Below are 26,778 nucleotides of genomic sequence, written 5' to 3'. Positions count from 1 at the left end.
TCAGGATCTTTTCCAGTGAGTCAGCTGTTCTCATCAGGTGGCCAAAGGACTGGAGCTTCAGCTTCAGCATCAGTCCTTTCAATGAATATTCAGGGTTGATTTCCTTTAAGATTGACTGGTTTGACCTCCTTGCAGTCTAAGGAACTCTCAAGAGTCTTCTCCAACACCACAAAAATCAGGGTTTCTAACTTTTCTTGGAAAATCAGAGGATGAAGCACATCTAATCTTTGGTCCTCCACAAGCACTGGTCCACTGGACTTGAGAAGCCGCTGCCCGGTAGGGGAGAGATGTTCACTCATTTTTCAGTGTCTACCCACCGCATTTCAGTACATATGACAGCCCGGCTCATTGGTCTCCCTTGGGTGGCTTCAGACACACTGTCCCCTCCAGTCACATGGTACCCCCTCACGGATGAGAAGGGGCTCTGAGGTTGAATCTGGGCAGGTGGGAGATGGTAAGACAAAGCCTGGAATCTGGAACCAAAAATGCCAAAATGTTGACAGTGGTTGTCTTTTATTTATTACTTTTTTGTGCTTTCCAGAAACTCTGCAACAAACATTTCCTTTGTAATTAAAAAAAAAAAAAGAATTTAGAAAAACAGCTAGAAAGAATCTGAAATAGGAAATTTTTTTTTTAGACTTAGCTACTATGAAAATATCTGCCTTCCTTTCAATCCTAATTACTAATAGTGCTTATAAAACCAGCAACAGAACCATGAACTTGTGCAAGAAACCAAAAATAGGTCTGCTTCAAGAGTTGTCTTAAGATCTTGTGTTTTAGCTATTCATCCTGAGTTAATAATATAAATCTCCAGCTATGTTTTATGGAGGCAGAGTTGAAAGATGTTGGTTCGGCTTATGTGAAGTTTAGTTTCTGATACTTGAACCTTTCCTAGCTTCGAGAATATGATATAAATTAAATCACCTTTTATTTAGAAAATGATAAAAAATAAATAAATAGAAGAACAGATAGATAGATCTTTCTGAGATGATTTGGAGGCCTAAGAGAATTGAAAATTTGAGGCCCACCTTACCGGTGAAGACAGGAGGAGAAGGGGATGACAGAGGATGAGATGGTGGGATGACATCACTGACTCAATGGACATGAGTTTTAGCAAACTCCAGGAGATGGTGAAGGACAGGGAAGTCTGGCATGCTGCAGTCCATGGGGTTTCAAAGAGTCGGGCATAACTTAGCGACTGAACAACAATTACGAGTGAAGGTAGTTCCAAGTTTTCATACAGTTTCCTCGAAGCTGGCTAGGACTCAACAGTGAGTAAACAAACATGACACATGTTTAAATCTTGTGTGAAACAGACGTTTGGAACCCAAAGTTGGAATTTAATTTCTGGAGAAAGGAAATAAAATGGTGGCTCCTTTCAACACCTGAGGGAGAGATACTGGAAGGACACCATTTGAAATTGCTCATTTGATTCATTTGCTCTTTCTTGGTTATTAAAAAAAAAAAAGACCAAGAAATGAGGGTAGAGCAAAGGAGATGCTTTGTGGATAAGGATAAGACACCAGGGAGAGGGAAGACAGAATCAAAAGAGAAGAGCCTGGAGATAGTTGGGAAACAAAGAATCATAGGGGAAATTATATGTTAGAGAGTTTAGTATTAAAGGAAGACTAGGCATTGTTGTAATTATTTACTAATGCAGTTTCTCAAGGGACTTACCTAGTGGCTCCCGAGATAAAGAATCTGCCTGCAAGGAGGGAGATCCAGGAAAATCCCCTGGAGAAGGAAATGGCAACCCACTCCAGTGTTCTTGCCTAGGAAATCCCATGGACAGAGGGGCCTGGCAGTTTCTTGCCCCCTCTTTTGTTCATTTTTAACTTTTCTAAAGTGCTAAAATTTTTAAATTAGAGTATAATTGCTTCAGGGTTTTATTAGTTTCTACCGTACAACAGTGTGAATCAGTTTATATATATATATATGCCCTTGCTCTTGAGTCTTTCTCTCAGACTGAGAGAAAATCTTTGTAAACAAAGCAACTGACAAAGGATTAATCTCCAAAATATACAAGTAGCTCATGCAACTCAATATAAAAAACAAAAAAAAAACAAAACAACTCAATCAAAAAAATGGTCGAAACACCTAAACAGATATTTCTCCCAAGGAAGACATAGAGACGGCCAGCAAATACATGAAAAGATGCTCAACATTGCTCATTATTAGAGAAATGCAAATCAAAACTACAATGACATATTACCTTACATCGGTCATAATGACCATCATCAAAAAATCTACAAACAATAAATGCTGGAGAGGATGTGAAGAAAAGAGAACCCTCTTGCATCTTGCACTGTTCTTGGCCCCTCTTAAAGAGTTTCCTCCTCTGTAAAGTGAAAACAGTGGTAGTACCACACTCATGAGGGCCAACAAAATACTACAGGAGAAATACTTAGACAGGACATGACTAGGAGAATACATAATAAAGACTATTATCAGCATTAGATTAAAAGAAAATGTTTGCTGCTGTTTTTTATTGACTCCCAGTTTTATTGGGTTGTGATAAAAGGATATCTCATAGAGTATGATGAAAAGCAAACTAGTATTTTGAGTTTTGTATCATGGCCTTGTACATGGTCCATACTGGAGTGGGTTACCATTCCCTTTTCCCAGGGATCTTCTCAACCCAGGGATTGAAACCAGGTCTCCTCCATTGCAGGCAGATTATTTACTGTTTGAACCACCAGCAAAGCCCATCATTTTTTTAGATGTCCTAAATAAATTTAAGACATTATTTTGGGGTAGAGAATTCTCTGTCCACTGGATCAGACTTTTATTTTTTATTTATTTATTTATTTTTTTATACCAGCTTGTCCCACTTTTAGTTCAGATACACTATATATTTTTTTTCAATTATTTTTATTAGTTGGAGGCTAATTACTTCACAACATTGCAGTGGGTTTTGTCATACATTGACATGAATCAGCCATGGAGTTACATGTATTCCCCATCCCGATCCCCCCTCCCACCTCCCTCTCCACCCGATTCCTCTGGGTCTTCCCGGTGCACCAGGCCCAAGCACTGGTCTCATGCATCCCACCTGGGCTGGTGATCTGTTTCACTATAGATAATATACATGCTGTTCTCTCGAAACATCCCACCCTCGCCTTCTCCCACAGAGTCCAAAAGTCTGTTCTGTACATCTCTGTTTCTTTTTCTGTTTTGCATATAGGGTTATCATTACCATCTTTCTAAATTCCATATATATGTGTTAGTATGCTGTAATGTTCTTTATCTTTCTGGCTTACTTCACTCTGTATAAGGGGCTCCAGTTTCATCCATCTCATTAGAACTGATTCAAATGAATTCTTTTTAACGTCTGAGTAATATTCCATGGTGTATATGTACCAGAGCTTCCTTATCCATTCGTCTGCTGATGGGCATCTAGGTTGCTTCCATGTCCTGGCTATTATAAACAGTGCTGCGATGAACATTGGGGTGCACGTGTCTCTTTCAGCTCTGGTTTCCTCAGTGTGTATGCCTAGGAGTGGTATTGCTGGGTCATATGGCAGTTCTATATCCAGTTTTTTAAGAAATCTCCACACTGTTTTCCATAGTGGCTGTACTAGTTTGCATTCCCACCAACAGTGTAAGAGGGTTCCCTTTTCTCCACACCCTCTCCACTCATTTATTGCTTGTAGACTTTTGGATAGCAGCCATCCTGACTGGCGTGTAATGGTACCTCATTGTAGTTTTGATTTGCATTTCTCTGATAATGAGTGATATTGAGCATCTTTTCATGTGTTTGTTAGCCATCTGTATGTCTTCTTTGGAGAAGTGTCTGTTTAGTTCTTTGGCCCATTTTTCGATTGGGTCATTTATTTTTCTGGAATTGAGCTTCAGGAGTTGCTTGTATATTTTTGAGATTAATCCTTTGTCTGTTGCTTCATTTGCTATTATTTTCTCCCAATCTGAGGGCTGTCTTTTCACCTTACTTATAGTTTCCTTTGTAGTGCAAAAGCTTTTAAGTTTCATTAGGTCCCATTTGTTTAGTTTTGCTTTTATTTCCAATATTCTGGGAGGTGGGTCATAGAGGATCCTGCTGTGATTCATGTCGGAGAGTGTTTTGCCTATGTTCTCCTCTAGGAGTTTTATAGTTTCTGGTCTTACATTTAGATCTTTAATCCATTTTGAGTTTATTTTTGTGTATGGTGTTAGAAAGTGTTCTAGTTTCATTCTTTTACAAGTGGTTGACCAGTTTTCCCAGCACCACTTGTTAAAGAGGTTGTCTTTTTTCCATTGTATATCCTTGCCTCCTTTGTCAAAGATAAGGTGTCCATAGGTACGTGGATTTATCTCTGGGCTTTCTATTCTGTTCCATTGGTCTATATTTCTGTCTTTGTGCCAGTACCATACTGTCTTGATGACTGTGGCTTTGTAGTATAGTCTGAAGTCAGGCAGGTTGATTCCTCCAGTTCCATTCTTCTTTCTCAAGATTACTTTGGCTATTCGAGGTTTTTTGTATTTCCATACAAATTGTGAAATTACTTGTTCTAGTTCTGTGAAAAATACCATTGGTAGCTTGATAGGGATTGCATTGAATCTATAGATTGCTTTGGGTAGAATAGCCATTTTGACAATATTGATTCTTCCAATCCATGAACACGGTATGTTTCTCCATCTGTTTGTGTCCTCTTTGACTTCTTTCATCAGTGTTTTATAGTTTTCTATGTATAGGTCTTTTGTTTCTTTAGGTAGATGTACTCCTAAGTATTTTATTCTTTTTGTTGCAATGGTGAATGGGATTGTTTCCTTAATTTCTCTTTCTGTTTTTTCATTGTTAGTGTATAGGAATGCAAGGGATTTCTGTGTGTTAATTTTATATCCTGCAACTTTACTGTATTCATTGATTAGCTCTAGTAATTTTCTGGTAGAGTCTTTAGGGTTTTCTATGTAGAGGATCATGTCATCTGCAAACAGCAAGAGTTTCACTTCTTCTTTTCCTATCTGGATTCCTTTTACTTCTTTTTCTGCTCTGATTGCTGTGGCCAAAACTTCCAACACTATGTTGAATAGTAGTGGTGAGAGTGGGCACCCTTGTGGATCAGACTTTTAAATTATGATATTTAAATCTGCGTTCTTGCTAGTTTTTTTTTTTTTGGTCTGCTTAATATCAGTTTCTGAGAGACCTCATTTTTTACTTTTGTTTGCATAAGAAGCAATGAGGTTGTTTTTTAAATGCTGACCGTATAAAACTATTCGGGATTTAAATGGCGTGAATTATTAAGTTTTTCTATTGCACAGGAGACAACTCATTGAAAAAGACCCTGATGATGGGAAAGATTGAGGACAAGAGGAAAAGGGGGCAACAGAGGATGAGATGGTTGGATGGTATCACTGACTCAGTGGATGAGTTTGAGCAAGCTCTGGGAGATGGTGAAGGACAGGGAAGCTTGGTATACTGCAGTGCATGAGATTGCAAAGAGTTGGAAATGACTTAGCAACTGAAAAATAACACCTGAATTTGTACAGAAGAGCTAGTTCAGTGACTATGACATTTCACATTTTTTCATTAAATGGGTGATGTCACCTGAATGATCAGTGCAGTGTTGGATCCAGCTACAAAGCCAGTGTAGGCACTCATGCTTCCACTTAAGTCTGGAAGGTTCCCACAGGATAGTCCCAAGAATGTCAGCATTGTCTGAAATTGAGGGAAGTCTTCAGACCAGCAGGGGCTTCCCTGGTGGCTCAGCTGGTAAAGAATCTGCCAGCAATGCAGGAGACCCTGGTTCAATTCCTGGATTGGAAAGATCCTCTGGAGAAGGGATAGGATACCCACTCCAGTATTCTTGGGCTTCCCTTGTGGCTGAGCTGGTAAAGGATCTGTGTTCGATCCCTGGATTGGAAAGATCCCATGGAGAAGGGAAAGGCTACCCACTCCAGTATTCTGGCCTGGAGAATTCCTAGTATAGTCCATGAGTCGGACACGACTGAGTGACTTTCATTCACTTTCAGACCAGCTCATTTCATCCGCCCTCAGCGTCCAGCAGAGCTACACCCAAGTCACTTAAGATAACCCTTGTTTATCTTAATCTTGAAGTTCTTTGGCCTAAAAGATTTCACACTTTTTCTTGGTAGCTTGTAAGGAAACTTCCTCTTACGACACGCCTTCTTTTTTTTTTTTTTTCAATTGCAGTCTTTTACTCATTTACTTGTTTGTTCATTCTGTAGTATTTATTGAGCACCTTCTCTGGGCAACTCACAGTGAATGTGTTACATGGGATTGTCAGATAGGTGTCTTTCAGGCATTCTTGAAGCTTTGCAGTGAAGACATGATTCAGGATAAGAAAATTCTTAAGTGAAAAGGACTCACATAACTCTTGAGTCCGTGTGTATTTTTTACTCCCTCTTGAGGCAGATGACATGAGTTTCAGTAAACTCTGGGAGTTGGTGATGGACAGGGAGGCCTGGCATGCTGTAGTTCATGGGATCTCAAAGAGTTGGACATGACTGAGTGACTGAACTGAACTGAGGCAGATGATGCAATCAGAATTTTTTCCACTTTTATTGATTAATTTTATTAACCGAAGCCCAGAATGTGTCTGAATCTTGGTTGAATGCACTGGGGGAGAGGTATAACTTTGCCTTTTTAAAAAAAAGTTGTATTGAGGTATAATTGACTTATAATAAATTGCTCCTGTGTGTGTGTGTGTGTGTGTGTGTGTGTGTATACTGTGTGCTCAGTTGAGTCTGACTCTTTGTGACCCCCTGGACTGTAGCCCCCCAGGCTTCTCTGTCCATGGGATTTCTCCAGGGTAGAATACTGGAGTGGGTAGCCATTCCCTTCACCAGAAGATTTTCCTGAGCCAGGGATCAAACCCACATCTCCTGCATTGGCAGGAGGATTCTTTACCACTGAGCCACCTGGGAAACCTATCATACTTAAAAGTACAGAGTTTGATTCCTTTTGACAAATGTGTACACCACCCGCCGTTTCAGATCTAGCACACCACGGAGAAGTTTGAGGTGGAGCTTGAACTTAACGTCCTCGACACGCAGACGAAAGTTACAGTTGGGGCTGAGGCCTTGGCTGAGCACCCCCGGGTGACAGCAGACACTTGTCAACCTGCTTTTAGCAACCGCATTTCCGAGGTTACACCATCTAGTATTTGGACAAAATACTTTAAACGCTTCAATTCTTTTATGCAAATTTCAGCTCAATTCCTCAAACAGAACAAATTAGCTACCCATCCTTCCTCTCGAAGACTGTGTGGGTGTGTTGGGGGCAAGGAGAGAGATTTGTTTATGTTGTCCTCTCACCAAAGAACTCCTCAACAAGCCCAGAAAAACGTGCCCTTAAGCCCTACCTTCATTTGAGAACAGTCCAGGCAATTATTCTGGCATTTTGCTGAGACTTGCAAAATTGAACAAAGAGGAATGCAAGTGCAAATGAAGTTGGATTTCAAGCCAGTAAGAGCTGGTTTGAAAGCTTTTTAAAAAAAGGTACAGCCTGGATGACATTAAAAACTTGGGTAAGAGTCTACTTCCACAAGCCTGTGTATCATAGATTCTGGAATAAATAAAGATGGTTCAGGAGAAGGGTTACTTACTGGAGCCAGATTTATTTTAATATCTTTTTAAATTTTGATCGGAATTACCAAAGTGTTTGGAAGTGTTGGAGTCAGTTTTTTAGTACTGATTTTTTTTTAAGGGGATTGTCTTCTATATGTCTGATTTGTGGTGGTGTTTAGAAATACATACAATAATGGCAGCTTACAGTTTTTCCTTCTGTTCCCTATCTGCTAGGATTGCTCCGTCTCACTTTTCGCATGTCTGTCAGGCCCCAGTGTGGGTGCAGGATTGTGTGGGCATTTGCTGTGATGTCACATCTGAGTGCCTTTGCCCTAGTTCCCCCATCTTCACTGTGAACTCGCTCCTTCTCCCCTGAAAACCCTTCCCTTCCCAGGCCTCTCCCCGCCAGAAAGAGCTGACAAAGTAGCTTTCTTTACCTCACCTCTGCACAGAGTAATCATTCTGTGTGTTATAGGTCTGCTCCCTTCCTAGATGCCGAGCTTCTTGAGGGCAGAGACCTTCCACTTCTCATGGTGTCAGGCACATTGTTTAGTTGTTAAGTTGTGTCTGACTCTTTGCAACCGCATGGGCTATATAGCCCACCAGGCCCCTCCATCCATGGGATTTCCCAGGCAAGAATACTGGAGTGGGATTTCCTTCTTCAGGGCATCCTCTCAGACCAGGGATCAAGCACAGAGTAGATGCTCAATCAGTGGGCTGGCCAAAGAAAAGGGGAGAGCGAAGGAGGGAAGAACTTCTAAGGAGCCCTGAAAGAATCCAAGCAGAAGGGATCTGAGAGGTAGGATGAAAAACAAGAGATATTGATGTTGAGGACACCAAGGGAGCAGAGAATCGGAAGAGGGAAAGGCTGGCCATTAGTGTTAATTTGCCAGGGACAGCCAATGAGATAAGTACTGAAAACCTCCATTGTATTTTTAGGAACTGAGGGAAGATTTCTTCCGCCATAGTCACACCCTGGATAATACTGCAGGTGTGTTAACATCACCAGGCAGAGATGTGTCGACAGTGAGAGGCAGCAGGTGACCTCTCAGAGGGATGTGTCGGTGGAGCTTGGCTTGGTGATATATTCTTCATCCTGATATTCTGTACAATGATTTTTTTCCTGGTGTCAAACCCACTGAATAATGGGTCCTCTCAGCTTACAAACTGAATAGAGAGCTCAAAAATTCAGAAATATTTGCAGGATATAAAATTGAGAGATTGAGTCAGACTGAGATTTGGGAGTTTATTGGGTGAATCTTAACAGGCCTAAAATCCTAGTGGATCATTTCTCAGAAGGTGATAATGAGCAAGATGGTGACAGTTATAAAATTGTACAGTTCTCGACTTGCCTTTTTCTCAAAAACTCGAATAATTTAGATTTTTAAAAATGACCAAAATTCACTTTAAAATTCTCTTTTAAAACTACCAAAATTCACAAGGAAATTATAGCCATAAAGTGAGGAAATAAATGTTTTTCTATGGAATATTTGAACACTCAAAGAGAAAGAAGACAATGTCTTGTTAGCAGGAAGAATAAAATGTTCATGAGATGGTAACATCATTTCATAAAAAAATACACAGCTTCTTGAAGGATAAGAAATAAGAATAATTCAAAGAAGATGAATATATTGGATTTTTAGGAGAATGGAAACCTTTAAAGCATCATGGTTATTAAAAGTATAGGAATAGAAGATGTCCAATTATATATTTTAAATTACTTAATTACACTCTAAGATTTCTTTTAGCTCAGAGCCCAATATCATCATCATTCTTTGAACCACTTGAAAAAAATGAAATTCCACTTGTGACTGTTACCATGAAGAAGGAGAGATGGACTTAACATCACAGCCTGTGAATATTCTCCTTTAGCTCAAACCAAGCTGAATTCTTTGTGGCTGATTATCATTCATCTTGTCAGCCAATTTAAATATTTTGAAAGGAAAGTTTACTTTTTCATGTTCACAAATTTAATACTATTTTAAAATAAAAATTGGCCCTTTTATCATTATCCTAAAATTTGAATAATAGCACATTTAAGCTGTTCTCACTTTTCTCTTTAAGAAAACATATTAAATGACTAGAGTCATTTCTCTTTTTATTCCCAATGAGTGGAGAATAGTTGGGCACGAGAGGGGTTACACTGAGAATATCTGGAACCCTCGAACCCTCTCTAACATCATTTTATTTTTAGAAGATCAGGAGATGAGGAACACCTTCAAGTGGGGTGGGATTTTTCCCCCTAATTATGATTTAAATCTCAGGAAAATGTAATACATTTATCTAAAATGCATTTTAATATGCAAAGTCTCAACATGAATACATTTTACTAAAGCAAGAATCTGAATTCTCCTTCTGTTTTTTCTTACTACCATTCCATGGATCTTACAGATGTCCTGACAGCTGGGTTATGGGGGAGCGGGTGGAGGGTTTGGGGGGGTGGGGTGAGGTCAGCCAGACCCCTCCTCCCTCACTCAGTGGCGCAGTAGAAATCTGCCTAAAACCTAGACTTGAGTTAGGAAGGTAGAGAAAGACTTTAGAGTTCTTTCAGATTTCATGTATACATTTAAGAATGAAGCATGGCGTGCTTTTGAGTGTGTGGTAGTTTTTGTTTTGTTCTCTTCAGTATGGTGTAGCTTAAAGCATGGACTTGGGCAGAAGTGTTGGAGGCAGGTCAAATCTGTGTTCTGCTCTCCTGTCCCCCGGTTCCCTGGCATTTGGCAGCCTCGGTGTGCTTGTCTGTGGAGCAGGGGGATTAGGAGGGATCCGTGAGGTGAAGCATGTCCAAAGCTTAGCGCAGAACCTGGCCGGTATTAAGTGTGCAATAACCACAGCTGTTGTTAACTGTGTTCCAGATGCCTGAGCTCTTAACCCCGTGTTGCAGCCAGGCTCTCCGCAGGCAGCCGTGCCTGTCCCACACTCTGTGTGATAATCACACCTTGCTTCTGAGGCTCCATTTCATTTCATCTGCACTCTTGTTCAGCCCCCTGAGGATACTGTGAATTGGGAAAGAGAGTCACTCAAAGCTCGACTTTCAGCTTGTCTTTGCTAGATTTCCCCCTGTTAACATCCAGTATTTTGTGCCCTAGGGCTCTACCCTGTTAGGGACTCAAAACTTAACCACTGTTCTCTAGATTTTTATTATGGAAATGTATTTTTTCTCCTATGAAATCGTTACCTCAAACTTTAAGTAATGCTTTACTTTTAATTTCTTTGCTGGAAAAAAATGTGTTTTCATTAAGCTAAGGGAGATTCAAGAAGTCTCATGGGCTTTTCAAAATAGTTTTGTACAAGCCACTCATTGTTTTGAAGTTTGTGGTATGTTCCAACTTGACAAAATAGTTTTAAGTCCTGCAAGGGAAATGGTGTATAATTAGTAAAATAACTTAATAATCTAATATGTAAACAGCTTGCTGGATTATAATTATAATTTATGGGTTATAGTGCAACCCTAATCTGGACACACTTCTTAAAAAAAAATACTTTTCTCTTCAGAAAATCTGTTGTAAAAAGAACTATTTGCTAAAAGGAGAAAAGAGAATGAAACTTATACTCAGGTGAAAAGACCCAGTTCCTAAATTCTATCAAATAATCTAACCTACTTGGTATACAGTAAACCAAAGGGCTTCCCAGGTGGCTTTAGTGGTAAAGAACCCACCTGCCAGCACAGGAGACATGAGAGACGTGGGTTCCATCCCTGGTTTAGGAAGATCCCCCGGAGGAGGGCTTGGCAACCCACTCCAGTATTCTTGCCTGAAGAATTCCACTGACAGAGCATCCTGGCCAGCTACAGTCCAGAGACTTGCAAATAGCCTCTTCACACGCATGCATACAAGCACAGACCAAAGTAAACAGTGATTTCTGAAACAACCTCTAAATCCCTTACAATGTTACGTATCTACTGATTCCAGGCACTGGGAAGAGAAAAGGCAGATTTTATCATCTTTATCTTCTGACTCACACTGCAGTCAGACAGAATATAAGGGGTGTGTGTGTGTGTGTGTGCGAGAGAGAGAGAGAGAGAGAGACGGAGGAGGAGCAGGGAAGAGGAGACCCAGCCCTGGGACATGAGAGGATAAATGATAGAATTATGAGTTCTGCCGAGTCAATTAGAGAAAAGAGGGCAGAACCTTTCCACACAAATAGAGCAAGGGGGAAGGGAACAAAGGATGTATGAATGCAAAGTCCGGAAGAGAGAGAAAGCAAGCATGGGACAGGTCGAGCTGGAATCTGGTGAAGGCTGCTTTTTCTCAGACCACCAAACCAGTTGACCATGTCAGTTGTGAGCCCGGCAGGATCCCGGCAGAGACCGCAGGGTCCTTTCCACTGGCTGAGTGGAGGGTGCCATCCGTGGTAGGTCACAGCTCACTGGCTAGACCTCTGACCTCACCTTGTCAGACAGCTGACCTTTCCCAGAAGCCATCTACCAGGTAGAGCGCAGGAGGGGAGGGGAGGGCGGGGGGCTGCCCTGGGTTCCCGGCACTGCTGCTCATGCCCACCCACCCCGGGTCCTTCCTGCTCATCGCAGCCATCTGTCATCTCCTCCGTCCAGCCCACTTCCAGTTGACTGCCTGCCAGATAAGGAATGTCATAAAGACAGAGGTTTGCTCTGCCTGTGTCGTGTGAGACAAAAAGGTAGGAGGGAATGTAAAAATGTTTCCCAAAGTTTCCCAAAAACTTCTATTAAAAAAAAAAATCTCCAAGAGTTCAGAAAACAACAATAATTAGGCTTGCGATTTGCATAGGTGTTCATTCTGAGAGAGTAAGTTGTGGTTGCTTTATGGCGTTGCAGCAATAAAACAGAGATTACGCTCAGTACTCCTCTGGCCCCTTTTATTACCCATGTGCCACAACTGTTGGCAGTCCTCAGTCTCCTGCACCTAATGATTTTTTAAATCTCTCCTCCCCTGTGCTCTTTACTGGGGATAGGAGGGGCAGCTTAGTAATTCTACACCTGTTCAAGTCCACGCCTATCAACTTGCTAAGCTTCCCAAACAAGTGTGGGGCAAAGCATGAGAACTCCTAAGTCTGGGGTGGAGACGGAGGTGGCTGCGCCTGGGTTTGGCTATTCAGAATTTTTTTGCCAGGAAAATCAAATGTATTTCCTACCATGGCGGTTGATGACAGTAATTTATATTCCAGGACGAAGAACAAACTAAATTCATCGCAAAATGATTATAAATCATCAAGACGGAGCAGCCTGCCACCTGAATTACTCATAGGAAATGATATTAAAGCAAGACTTCAAAGAAACTTTAGAAACTTGGAACCCATTCACCTGAGGCGCCCAAAAAAGAGACCATCCATATTTCCAGGTAGGATTTGTTTCAATTGATGCCTGCCGGTTAAAACAACAAGGATTGTATTTCGTTTCTAACGATCAGATGTGTTACATTTCAGATTAACTTGGGACATGTTTAAGAACTTGAGGCAGTAAAGTAAACATGTTTAATTGTAAAAAAAAAAAAAAAAAAATTTTCATCTGAAAGCACTCCCATCCTTTTTCTTTTCTTGATTTATTTTCATATCTTTAAGGGTCTGTAAATAAGGGTCTCTTTGACTTTAAGTATCTGTAAATAGGCGGCTATTCTGTCCGGCTGTGGAATCTGGGACCTGTTTTGCTTGCAGTGCTGGAGAATTCCATGCTGCATTTCATTTTCTGACATATTTTCTTTATTTTGCAAGATTATTGGATTGTTGAGTGAAGCTGATGTTTGTGTGCACCAGAAATTAACGCCATTAAATACTCGAATGCATGCTTCAAATTCCTGTCTTGCATCAGAGCCTAAAACCATTTGTAGTAAAGGGCTCGATTAAACAGTGTAGATGGTGGAGTGTACTGGAGCTCAGAAGACTCCCAGATTTCAATCTCGATAAAGAGACTCTGGTGGTGGCCTTAGGTGGCCAAGCCTGGTATTACAGGTGTGTAGATTGTGTAAGATGCCCGTGACAGTGAACTCTCGCTGAGGTATCACTGGTGCGTGATCCCTGGAGAGGATGAATTATTTAGTCAACTTATTTCAGTACTGTTTGCATTGGAATTTTCTGGAGAAACTGAAAGTGGCCTTTTGTTGTGATTTGATTGATCGGTTAGATTGATAAATTAGACTCAACTGCTGAAATCTAACTCTGTGATGATAGAAAATAAATAAGGAGAATTCATTCAAGCTTTCCTTCATCATAAAAATGAAACAGACCCCCCCTCACAGTCTCTGTACTGTTTTAGGAAATATTGAATAGCTAGGTGATGATTTAGAAATGTGGGCCACTAAGGCCACAAGCTAAAAACTTCAGTTCATAAGGAAGTTCTTGTGTTCATGAAGTTCTTGTGTCAGTGATGCTACCTTGGTGTGAAAATACTCTGCAGGAAAAAGCAAAGCCCAGGCTGCAGTGGGCCAGAGGTGTACGTGTGTGGGTGCGTTGGCAGGAGAAGGAAGGGGATGGTGTAAACAAGCCTGCGAGGAGGAGCATTTGAGTGTCTGAAGTATCTAAAAACACAGTAGCTTTCTGCCTGTTCTCTTTGATCTGAAAATAGTGAGGAGCCCAGACCTGCCTCACTCTCCTGAGCCTGTGTGACACGAAATGCTTTCTGTAGAGCTGGTTCCCTAGCCCTTCTTCAGAAACCTGCTCCCAGGCCTGTTCACCTTCTGCTCTTTCTTCTCCTTGTATTTGGTTTAATGTATGGGAATCCATATGGGCTTCCCTTTTGGCTGAGTGGTAAAGAATCCGCCTGCCAATGCAGGAGACATGGGTTCGATCCCTGGGTCAGGAAGATCCCCTGGAGGAGGAAATGGCAACCCACTCCAGTATTCTTGCCTGGGAAATCCCAGGGACAGAGGAGCCTGGCGGGGTACAGTCCATGGGGTTAAAAAAGAGTGGGACACGACTGAGTGACTTAACAACAACATTGGGATCCATATGTGTCATGATTCACCAGGCTTTTCTCTACCACCCCTCCCCCACACTTTCAGACAGCCAGATCCCAGAACATCTCACCCTCTCCAGCCCCCATTTCCGTTTTGCCTTCTCTTTCTAGAAGGTCATCTCGCTCTGGGCTGTCAGCTACAATCACAGAATTATGAGAAGACCTCTAGCGTGGACCTCACACAAGTCATTCCTTTCTAAGATCTTAGACTGTCCTAATTAATTGGACAGGGTAGAGTTGTGAAAGAGACGTTGAACTTAGGGGACCTGGATTCTAGTGTAGACTGTGTCCCTAAAGGGCTGTTTGTGGTCTCCGAGCCAGCTCACCAACCTCTGTGGCCTTCAATGTCATTCTTTTTCTTCTGCCTAGTTCTGCTGCCATTCCCCACCTTGGGGACAGCAACAGAGGATGAACTCTTAACAGCTTCCCTGTGTGCCAGGGTATCCAGGTAACAAGGTGGAGAGTTACCTGCCTGAAGTTTGAGCAATGCTGGCTACTTCTTTTTTTTCTAAATTCGATTTCAAATAAACCACAACTTCACTGTCATGCAGGTTGCACTAACTTCTTTTTACGATAGATGACTTAGAAATACCCTGGCCTGAAAAACCCACTGCAGCTCCTAAAGGTCAGCTGAAACAGAAATGTACAGCAAATGTGTTGTTGTGCTCAGTCGTGTCTGACTCTTTGCAACCCCCATGGACTGTAGCTCACCAGGCTCCTCTGTCCACAGGGATTTTCCACGCAGGAATACAGGAGTGGGTTGCCATGCCCTCCTCCAGGGGATCTTCCCAACCCAGGGATCAAACCCAGGTCTCCCGCATTGCAGGCAGATTCTTTACCAGCTGAGCTACCAGGGAAGCCCCTGTATGATATGCAGTGACACATAAAGAGCAGATATAATGTGGGACCAAGCATCAGGGAAATTTAGGCACCAACTCAAAATGATAAGTGTTGTTATCATTTGTCTGATGAGATTCAAGATTGAAGACGTGTTAGTGTTCTGATGTGTATTCACTCTGACCCTTACAGACTCCCAGACAGTGTTATCCTCCATCTCAAGTCCCCTGTTCTCAGTCCTGAGCCGAGCAATTGACTGCTGTGTTGAACAGTTCATTCATTCACTCATGAAGTATTCATTTAGTTCTTGCGCTGGGCTAGGTTGGACCTTGAAGAAGCAAGCTACATGTTATTCTGTTCTTATTGCCCATTGCTCCTCTAAGGACCATCCCACATGTCAGATGGTTATCTACCCAAAATGAAAATGTGTTTGTTTCATTCCTTTAAATTCTTCAGTGATTCCCTTCGCTCTTAGGATAAAGTCCAGACTCCTTAATGTAAAGTACACGAGACTGCTTACCCAACCAGTGCTTCTGTCCTTGGCCCATCTCTTAGCATTCCTCCTCTTGCAGTCCTGCAAGCCCAGCCCACTTCAGATCCCCGTGGCCCATCACACCTGCTCTTCTGGGTTAAGTGCTATATCACCTACGTGCCCAGTTTCACCTGACTAATTTGTACCTTAGCTTCAGGTGTCAGCTTGACCACCCTCTAAGGGAATGTCCAGGAAGTTTTCCTGATCCTCCCGTCTGGGTTGGGTCCATTCTCCGTTCCTTCGCATGACACCTGGACTTTGCCCTATCACAACACTTATCATATTGTGTATTGTAATTATCCGTTTACTTATCTATATCTTCCACTAACCCAGGAGCCAGGGACCATATCAGTCCTGTTAACCATTGTGTCCCTTGTACCTGTCACAATGCTTGGCACATAGCGTGAGCTCAGTAAATATTTATTCAGTTGACTCAAATTGTGGTGGACAGAGTGAACTCTGGTTCACACACGCCTTGTGTGCACTAAATGCCTCCTTCACTCTCCCATCCTTTCTCACCTCCCAACACACACACACACACACAACCCCACAAACCACACACACACCACACATACACACAACCCCACACACACCACACACACCCCACACACACACCACACATACACACACACCACACACACCACACACACACAACCCCACATACCACACACACCACACATGCACACATACCACACACACCACACACACACACACACCACACACACACAACCCCACATACCACACACACACCGTACACACATACCACACACCCACCACACACCACACACACACACACACACACACACAACCCCACACACACCACACACACACACATATACATCACACATACACACATACCACACACACCACACACACACACCACACACATGCCACACATACACACATACCACACACACACACCCCACACACACACACAACCCCACCCACCATACACCCACCACACACACACACCACACACACACACCACACATACATACATACCACACACACCACACACACACATCACACATACACACATACCACACACACCACACACACACACCACAGATACACCACACATACACACACACACACACACACCACACACACACACACCACACACACCACACACACACACGCCTGTGTTCCTATTCTGACCTTTCTTCCCTTCTCTACCTGGGCTTCAAGGCCTAATTCTGTCTTCTGTAATCACCCAGTCTTCTGACCTCTCTTGAGTTCCCCTCTGTGCTGACCACCTCCTTGGCCTCATTACTGCATGTAGAGTCCTTCCCTTTCTTCCCGGGATTGTGTTCAGTTGTCTTAGGTTGTGAAAGGGTTCAGTACTTTGTTGCTTGGTGGCAACTGTTAAGTTTTGTACAGAAACTCTTTGAAAACAGGGACTATATATGTCTTTGAATGGCCCAGTTGTATCAGAGAAACAGTTGGGCATCATAGGTGGTCAGTGTTCAGTGAAGTTAACTAACTTCAATTAGTGGTGAGTTAACTAATTTACTGTGAGGCAGTGTCCATCCTGTGGAGCCCATCTCATTCTAGCTCTAGGAAAGAACTAGTTGGCAGTAGAGACTGTCAAAGGGCAAGGTCTTTAATAATGATGTTCATCACTGTAGGAACTCCTGGTTGGGGGAAGTGCAGGTACCCCTGTCTCAGTGTGTAATTCATTCATTAAAATGTGTTAGGGTCCTCTGTATCCCAGGATCTATTCTAGCCCTTGGGAAGACAGCAGAAAAGAAGACAGTTTCTTACATGACTGATGGGAAAGACTTTTCCTAGCAGGATGCCTTGCATACTGTATAATCCGGTAAATACCGCTTGAGTCAAGGAATGAGGGGACACCATACTCACAGCAATGAATCGTACACAAAACCAGTACATATAAACATCATATTCATATGATTTTTACAAAATCATAAAAAATTAACCATTTATCTTTCTCTTGAAGAAGCCTCAACAGTAGAACTTGTTTGAGTTGCTCAGATGAAGTTCCACCATCTCACCTCCACCAAGCCAGGCATTAGGAATGTACGTAGGTCTCAGGACTTCCCTGTTGGTCCAATGGGCTAAGACTCCGCGTTCCCAATGCAGGGGGCCTGGGTTCGATCTCTAATCAGGGAACTAGATACCACATGCCTCAACTAAGACCTGGTGCAGCACCCCCTCCCCCAAAAAAATGTAGGTAGGTCTCTAGCAGGCAGGCAGCCTGACTTCCTATTCCTCCTGAAAGAACTCCTGCCACTTCATAGCAAAGGACTCAGCTCAGTGATCTAAGGAAGCAGAGGAGCGAGAAGTGGTCTTAACACATTCCGTGCTCATGGGCGAGTCAGAATGAAGTGAGCATCTCTTCCTGCACGTGGAAGAGAGTAGGGCTCAGGTACCAGGTGTCAGAGGCTGTTCACTCAGCTCTCCTAAGCAGACAAGTTGATGCATCTCATCTGCTCAGTCTTAAAATATCCTACGGATTTTGCAGTCATCTGTTTGAGAAGTGAGGAGCCATCTGCCTGGAGGAAACGGGCTGTTCTGCGTACTTCCTTGTTGCTTAGAGGATGAGTGTGGGGAGTCTGCTGGGGCCGTGAGGAGCCGGGCCTTCCAGGCAGGACTCACATAGCAGATATCCCAGTGATATAAGCGAACCTCCATTCTTGTTTTTAAATCAGTTCTGTTCAGAAACTTTCTTTTAAAAAGAAAATCCACACTCTAAAAAAAATGTCATTTAAATCATTTTAATAATAAAACAGATTTTGAACATTTCTGGTTTCCCAGGTATCTCAGTGGTAAAGAATCCATCTGCCAATGCTGGAGACTGGTTCGATCCCTGGGTTGGGAAGATCCCCTGGAGGAGGAAATGGCAACCCACTCCAGTATTCTTGTCTGGAAAATTCCATGGACAGAGGAGCCTGGTGGACAAGAGTCTATGGGGTCGCAAAGTGTCAGGACACTACTTATCAACTAAGCAATAACAACAAAGTAAAATTTCCCCTTGCTGCACGTGGGATTTTATTGGAAACACAGGGAAGCAGTAAGAACAGTGGCAGCTAGATGGTTCTGGGCTCCCCAAGGTGGCCAGAAGGAGACAGTGAGGCTGAAGAGAGGGGTTGGGTGCTGTCCTGGGAGCCTCTTATCCTGGGCGCAGGGAAGGACTGTAATTAAGCTGCCTCCCCCAGTACTGTGTTGGCTGTCAGAATTCTGTCACTCAGGTCTCTGCTGAGTAGTGATTGGATGACGGTCCAGCAGGGCCTTCCAGGGGCCAGGAGGATGCCATAGCGCCTCCTTAAGATGTGCTGTAAACTGGGCTTCCTGGGAGCCTGTGCAGCTGGGTTCAGTGGCTCCTCTCGGTGACATCAGGACCCATGTTTCCCATACCTGGGTGTCCCCACAATACCCACCTCGGGGTGTTGATGTGGGAGGTGCCCCGGAGGTGGTAAGATGGGCAGACAGCGTGGAGGCGGGTGAGAACGCACGTGTCATGACCGCTCTGGGGCCCCACCCCCGTCCATCTGTCCTGCCCATCTGGTCATGTGACTTCCTTCCGCAGCCGCTTCCAGAGGTGGCCATGCCCGGGACTAAGGGCAAGGAGCCCCAAAGTCACGAGTTTGAACCGCTCCTCGCATGAAAGGGTTCCGGCTGAAGGATTTCACAAAGTGTCTACCTCACAAGCGGGTTCAAGTTCTAACCCCCGATCTTACTAAATGTGTAACCTCGGATGAGTCACTTGATCTTGTAGAGCCTCTTTATTTATTTACTTATTTTTTTCTAGTTGCTGAACAAATGCTTTCTGCTGGAAAAGATAAATAAATAAATAAATGGAACAGTTATGAAACTGAAATTAAGTGTAAACTTCCAGGCTGTTAAACACTGGAGCCTTCTTTCTTATTCTTGCTCTCGGAAGCTTTTTTACTTCTTCATCTGTAACATGGGGATGAAAATCCAGTGTCACCGAGTCACGTGAAATTCAAATGAAATAGTGCATGATGATGAAATGATACACAGCTGGAATTGACAGTGTTCACTTATACTTCGGCGGTATCAAAGGTCTTGTTTCTCATAATTTGTACTTTTCATGGGTAGGTGTAATTGGAACACTTTTGCAAATCTTCATGGCTGGAGAATTATCCTAAGTTGCTAACCAGATCCTCTGTGAATGTAAATTCTGTGTAAGGAGATGATGCTACTAAAAGTCCCGTTAATTTCATTTTTCCATGAAAAAGAGGATAACACAGAAACTCTTGTCATGATATAAATATCCATATATTTTCTCAATATGAATTATCAAACTTGAGAGTGTTGTCATGACAGGCCTCTAAAAAAACTGTTCCATATTAGTAACAACACTGTCGGTGATTTCAAAACTTAGTTGTAGCCTTGTTATGTTTAATAATTTTTCCTAGTTTTGTCTAAGGCCCTGCTTTTGGAAATTCAACCCTGGCTTTCCTTTGAACCAAAAGTTGGAATAGGATGGTAATTGGTTTGCAATTATATATAATAGATAGCTTATCTATATGATTATAGATGAATTAACCACTTGAAATTCATCTTTTTAAATATTAGGAGTATTTAGACTTCAAAAACTTTTGAATGTCAAAAATCTGACATTTTGGGGAAATGGAGGTCGAGTGTTGGGACTTGGTACTTTCACTGCTGGAGTTCACTTCCTGTTTGGGGAATTTAGATCCTGCAAGCCACTTGGCACAAAAAAAAAAAAAAAAAAAATTTGACATTTTGATTTAAAATATTTATAGCATTTCTCCAAGTCTGTGAGTCTGTTTCTGTTTTGTAAGTAAGTTCATTTGTATCATTTCTTTTTAAATTCCACATAGTAGGGATGTCATACACTATTTTCTCCGTCTCTGTCTGACTTACTTCATTCAGTATGACACTCGAGAAAGAGCTTATGGTTGCCAGGGGGATGGATGTGGAGAAGGGATAGTTAGGGATTTGGGGATGGACAGATACACACTCCTATATTTAAAGTGGATAATCAACAAGAACCTACTGCATAGCACAGGGAACTCTGCTCAATGTTACATGGCAGCCTGGATGGGAAGGGAGTTCATGGGAGAATGGCTACACGTGTATGTATGGCTGAGTCCCTTCACTGGTCACCTGAAACTATCACAACATTGTCTGTTAATTGGCTTATATCCCAATACAAAATCAAAAGTTAATAAAATATTTACAGCATTTCTTACTCAAAAATATTAATGCAACAAAAACCGAGGAATCCTGTTTTCTTAATCAAATGTATTTTTTGGACAAGTTTCTTCAGGAAGGCAAAATTTCTGTTCTCATTTTGCTTTGTTCTATTTTCTAAAAAGAAACAACGCCAAAAACCATTAATGAGGCTATTAATATGGTGATCCAATTACTTTTAAGGAAAACAAAAATGCTAATACTATAAACATGCGTGATAAACAAAGGGAAATAAGTTTTACCTTTATGCAGGAAACCAGGATAAGCAGAAAGTGTTAGATTTACAGCTTGACTTCAGACTTTTTCTCCTTGTCGTAAAAAGATAAATAAATACAAATATATGGTTCTGAAGACAAGACTTACAATATGAGTATGTTAAGAGGTGGCTTAAACACTCTTGTTCTAAAAGCAGTTCATTTCCATTTGCTGATCTATAGCAAATGTGTAGCTGTACAGATTTGAGAGCTCCCACAAACTTATTCCCGTTCTTAACATTCTAAGTTCTAGTAGTCATATCTAGACTGTGAAAAGATTATATATTCTTACATCCACATAACTTTATATTAAGATCCCTGGTGGCTCAGACATTGAATAATCTGCCTGCAATGAAGAAGTCCTGGGTTCAGTCCCTGGGTTGGGACGATCCTCTGGAGGAGAGCATGGCAACCCACTCCAGGCTTCCTCTCTGGAGAATCCCGTGGACAGAGAAGCCTGGCCGGCTACAGTGCACTGAGTCGCAAAGAGTTGGAGATGACTGAGCAACTTTATATTTACTCAAGCTACTTCAGTGATAATTTTAAATATTTTTTATTGTTTTCATGAATAATGTACTTTTAACAAATATTTAGCAGGGAGAATGGTCATTCAGCTACCCAGTTAAATAAATAAATGACCAGACCCCAACATTCCTTTACTTCAAATACTTTGGGACTCTGTAAAGAATGTTTACCTTCAAATTTTAACTAGAATACCTCCCACTTTTCTTTAAAGTCTAGGAAAGTGTAGGTGTGGGAATAGGGGTTTACAAAATGAGCTTAAACAGGTAGTCATGTTTGGGTGACATGCATGTAAAAACTCTCATTCCAGAATGGTCAGGTTGTTTTTCAGTCACAAGTTTAAAACCTCCCATCTTAAGTGGGACATGAGTTAATTTTTTTGTGTGCCAAACAACTTATTATTAGAGCTATCTTTGAATATCCTAGGAGTTCAGAACCCCAAGGTGGAGGAACCAGGAAGATGGTGTGTACTTTTGTCAGCAGGTCGGGTTTCTCCATGGTACTCCCTCAGCTATCAAATTACACTCTTCTGTCCCGCCCTGATACTTAAGAAAGACTGAATCCTCTTGATGGATAATGAATACTGGACGGTGTCTTGGAGCAGTTATGGGCCAGAAAGATTCAATTTAATGAAACATTCTTTTAAGTATCAAAATAGCTCAAGGATAAGGACTGCCCTGGTAGCTCAGTGGTAAAGAATCCACCTGGCCAGTGCAGGAGACTCGGGTTTGATCTGTGGTCTGAGAAGATCTCACGTGCCATGGAGCAACTAAGTCTGTGCACCTCAACTACTGAGCCTGTGCTCTGGAGCCTGGGAGCTATACAACTACTGAGACCATGCACCACAACTGAAGCCCATGCGCCTAGAGCCTGTGCTCTGCAATAAGAGACGCCACCGCAACGAGAAGCCCGTGCACCACAACTAGAGGGTAGTCCCTGCTCACTGCAACTAGAGATACGTCTGCATAGCAGTGAAGACCCAGCACAGCCAAGCATAAATAAATAGTTATTTAAAAAAAAAAAAAAACAGTGCCCACGGATAAAGGAAGCTATGCCATGAGAAACACAACATCTATTCTTGTTGAATGTCTACAAGATGCAAAGCACTGTGAAGGCCTAGTTGATGGTTAAGACACTGATACACAGCAATTTGTTCCCTATCTAATTTTTTACCGGGACAGCAGGGTGCACTAATTTGGGTGTTCGTTCTTCTCTGGCACCAGCATTTAAGCCTCTGTGTCGCACCAGCTAAAAGTAATACTGACACCATGTCATCTAGCACAGAAGCCCTAATTGGCAGTGGAGTGTCTCCTACTGGAAAATGCCAGGGGACCTTAATTGTCCTCCACATCAGGGTTTTTTGCTGGGGGGTTGTTTACCTGTTGTAATTTGGGCCTCTTCTGCACCGTCGGGAACACAGCTAAGGGGGAGAGAGTCATAACTCCACTGTTCCTTCCCAGGGTCCAGCTCAGGAAGGGTTTCCTGTCTTTTGAGGTTTTCAAATGCTTGTACAACTAAAGGAATATTAACTTAGCAACTTAGGACATTCATTTTTAGTCAATGTTGTAACTGCAGATTACTGGAGGGGGTTTTTCGGAATCCACAGCCATGGAGATTGGATTGAGGAACTCTGGGGGGCAGGGGGCAGGCTTCTAACTGCAATGTGAAAATTTTCCCCACATACTTGGGATGTTTGTCCCCATCCCCTAGTCAAGAACTCTTGATTTAAAAGAAGTAGAAAAGATCCGAAAGATCAAAGTCGTTCTTAAACTCTCTCCTGTTTCACACGAAGGAAGCAGAAGACCCCCCCATCCCAGCCTCTTGTCATCTGGTCCCCTCCCTCTCACACCCAGCCACCACCCACCTCAACTATCAGTATGTTCTTGGGCAGGAAGAGAACCTGCATTTTCTCTCCTAACAGTGCCTGGGTTTGAGTTCCATTATACAGAGACTTCCTCCTGGTTCCCACTCATAATCTTACAAACTGTTCATCTAGGTCTTTGTTTTAACCCCTGCTCACATCAGAGAGTGAAACACGAGGACTTTTCCTGCCACCCCTTGGTCCATTTAAAAAATTGTAACAATGTGCTATGGGCTGAATGTTTATGTCCCCCCGGAATCCATATGTTGAATAATCCCCAACATGATGGCATTTGGAGATGGGACTTTTGGTGGCAGTTAGGTCATGAGGATGGAGCCCTCATTAATGGAATTAGTGCCCTTATGAAAAGATACAGAGGAGAGATGATCTTTCTCGATTTGTTTCTCTTTCCATCCCTGGGGCAAAAGATCCCCTGGAGAAGGGAATGGCTACCCACTCCAGTATTCTTGCCTGGAGAATTCCATGGACAGAGGAGCCTGGAGGGCTACAGTCCATGGGGTCACCAAGAGTTGGAATGACGGAGCGACTAACACTCACTTTTTTTTCTGCCGTGTGAGGACACAGCAAGAAGCCAGGAAGAGGGGTCTCACTAGACACCAAACCAGCCAGCACCTTGATCTGGGACTTCCCAGCCTCCAGAACCATGAGATGTAAATGTTTGTTGTCAAAGCCACCTGGTCTACAATAATTTGCTATAGCAGCCTTAACTGACAAAACCAACTGGATGAGTGAGAAACATACGAGTCCTTAAGAAGAAATACTGTCAAACAGTACAAGTAATATAATAAAATATAGAAATGCTTAATGAGTAAAAGTTGATGAATATCATGCATGATACTTAGTGCTGCACAGAAACTGCATTATTCAGAAATAAACTAGAATGACTTATTCCCTTTTGTTATTGAATCACATCTATAAATAACAGTTGAGCAACTTCTCAAAAGAAATATTGCCAATATGTAATTACTTTTAATAAAGATGCCACAAATTGCTACATAATTATTTAAATAAAAGGCAGTGCAGTTTTGGAAGACTCTATAAACATCCCAATGTTGTAGCCTTGTACTTTGTCTTAATTTCTGCTAAATTAGAAAGTGCTCTGCTGTTTCAAATATACCCATACTATTCAGTCCTTTAGTAAAAAGTAGGTGACTAAAATCTATATGCTTAACCATGCTTAATGAATATTTATAATGATAGAAGCCATTTTATTGGCAGTAAATAAGCTTCTGATTTCTATGCCAAAACTCCCACAAGCATAAACATGGAGGGCAGCAAGCAGGAAATGGTCTGGAATTATATCCTTCATGAACAACCTGAACTGAAAATGCAAAATCTCCATCAATGGGGTCATGGTTGGGGATAAGAAAGTACAAAGGAAGTCCAGAAGGAATTTATCTAACATACTCAGCAGAGGGATCTTGAAAAAAAAAAAAAAAAGCAAGCAAAAAGAAAATAATGTTATACTTACATCCACAATCACACCTCCCATCACAGCAGGGAATTTGTGGGGTGGTTTTTAGTTTAAAATGTTTACTGCTACGGACAGGGCAAAATGACTTGCAGAAATGAAACTGGGTTTTGGTGCTTGCCTCTGGGGAGTAGAATGAATGATGTTAGTCTTTCAGTTGTGTCTGATTTTTTGCAATCCCATGGACTGTAGCCCACCAAGCCCCTCTGTCCATATGGATTCTCCAGGCAAGAATACTAGAGTGGGGATCTTCAGGGGATCTTCCTGACCCAGGGATCAAACCGGGTCTCTTGCATTGGCACGTGGATTCTTTACCTCCTGAGCCACCAGGGAAGCCCTCTGGGAAGCTTCTTAAATGTCACTGAGATGGTTAACAGCGAGGGTGGCGGCAAGAGTGTAATTCTTGTTTATTTGATAAGTAATGGTTCTATTTATAAAAGGCTCTTTTAATGTTTCCAAACATTGAAAATAATGATGAGTTAACATAAGATGAATAAAGTGAGACAGGAAGAGTGGAATACAGGAAGTGTTGTTCCCCCAAACAACAATGGATTGTGTGTCTCTACCCAACCACTGCCTCAGGGAATTGATTATAGGAAATTGGAGCAATGGGGAGGGGATGGAGGAAGCCCAGAAGAGTTCATTGGCTTCTCCTCATTGTCACTCCTTGAAAGGCTCCCCAGCTCAGCCTGCACTTTATTGCTTTTAAAACAATGTTACGACCTAATTCAGTAGTATTTGGGCAGCAGAGGTAGAAATTACTGATATATGAAGTGCTGATGTTCAGATAGAAGTCTAGCATTGCACATTGCTTTCTTTAAGTTGGAAAATTCAATGTGTAGGAGTTGAAAAATTGACTCAAAAGTCCACCACACTTTTACAGGGGCTATAGTAGAGGATTCTGCTTCTTTAAAGTGTGGACATTTGAGATGAACACAGTAAAATTGATTAATATGTAATTGTTGAGACTTCTCTGGTGGTCCAGTGGTTAAGACTCTGTACTTCCAATGGGGCTCGATCCCTGGTCAGAGAACTAAGATCCCGCATGCCATGCAGTGTGGCCAAAAAAAAATGTAGTTTTTGCTCACAAAATACAGATTAATCAGCTGACCGGAGTTCTGTCTCTGCTCTGGGCCAGAGTGTTTACAAGCCCTTGCTTACTCTACGGTTGTCATCTTAATGTCTCACAAGGCTGTATGCTACCAATCGCTGAATGGAATGATCTCCTGCATTGGCAGGCAGGTTCTTTACCACTAGTGCCACCTGGGAAACCCTTTTATAGTGTCTACTCTACCAATATCCTTCAACCTCTGGACATCTTGGTGTCTTCTTTTCTTCTCCCATCTGTTCTTTCAAATTCCTTTCTACCACATGTCTCCAGAATTTCATATTCTTCTCCCTCTGTCATATAGAACAGTTCAGATCTTTCCAGCTCTTACCCCCAGCTCTTCTTCAGGCCTATCACAGCACATCCAGAAACAATTGAGGTGCTCATTGAAATCAAAGGGCCATCTGAGGTTACTTCCTTTAAGCCCATGGTTATCTTAAGGGTACATAAGAACCATCTCAACTTTTGTTAAAATTAAATTCAGATGCTGGCTCATCCGGTTTGGAGTTGGCTGGGGA

The 26,778-nt window shown here is 42.2% G+C and overlaps 1 protein-coding gene across 2 annotated transcripts in view; it reads left to right on the top strand.

Annotated features, from left to right (window-relative positions):
• FRY (FRY microtubule binding protein) overlaps positions 1 to 26,778 on the top strand; it is a 425,432-nt gene that overhangs the window by 87,385 nt on the left and 311,269 nt on the right. The window contains exons 1-2 of one of the 2 annotated variants that reach the window (XM_061133660.1): positions 11,655 to 11,877; positions 12,667 to 12,839. In XM_061133660.1, the coding sequence (XP_060989643.1) occupies positions 11,798 to 11,877; positions 12,667 to 12,839 (253 nt within the window). In that variant the 5' untranslated portion in view covers positions 11,655 to 11,797. Of the gene's footprint in view, positions 1 to 11,654; positions 11,878 to 12,666; positions 12,840 to 26,778 lie in introns of those variants that run through there. The other variant, XM_061133663.1, reaches the window with a different exon arrangement.

The sequence above is a fragment of the Dama dama genome, chromosome 30 (genome assembly GCF_033118175.1).
Source record: "Dama dama isolate Ldn47 chromosome 30, ASM3311817v1, whole genome shotgun sequence".
NCBI lineage: Eukaryota > Metazoa > Chordata > Mammalia > Artiodactyla > Cervidae > Dama > Dama dama.
The sequence above is the reverse complement of the archived record's forward strand: the minus strand, read 5'-3'. Positions and strand labels throughout refer to the sequence as shown.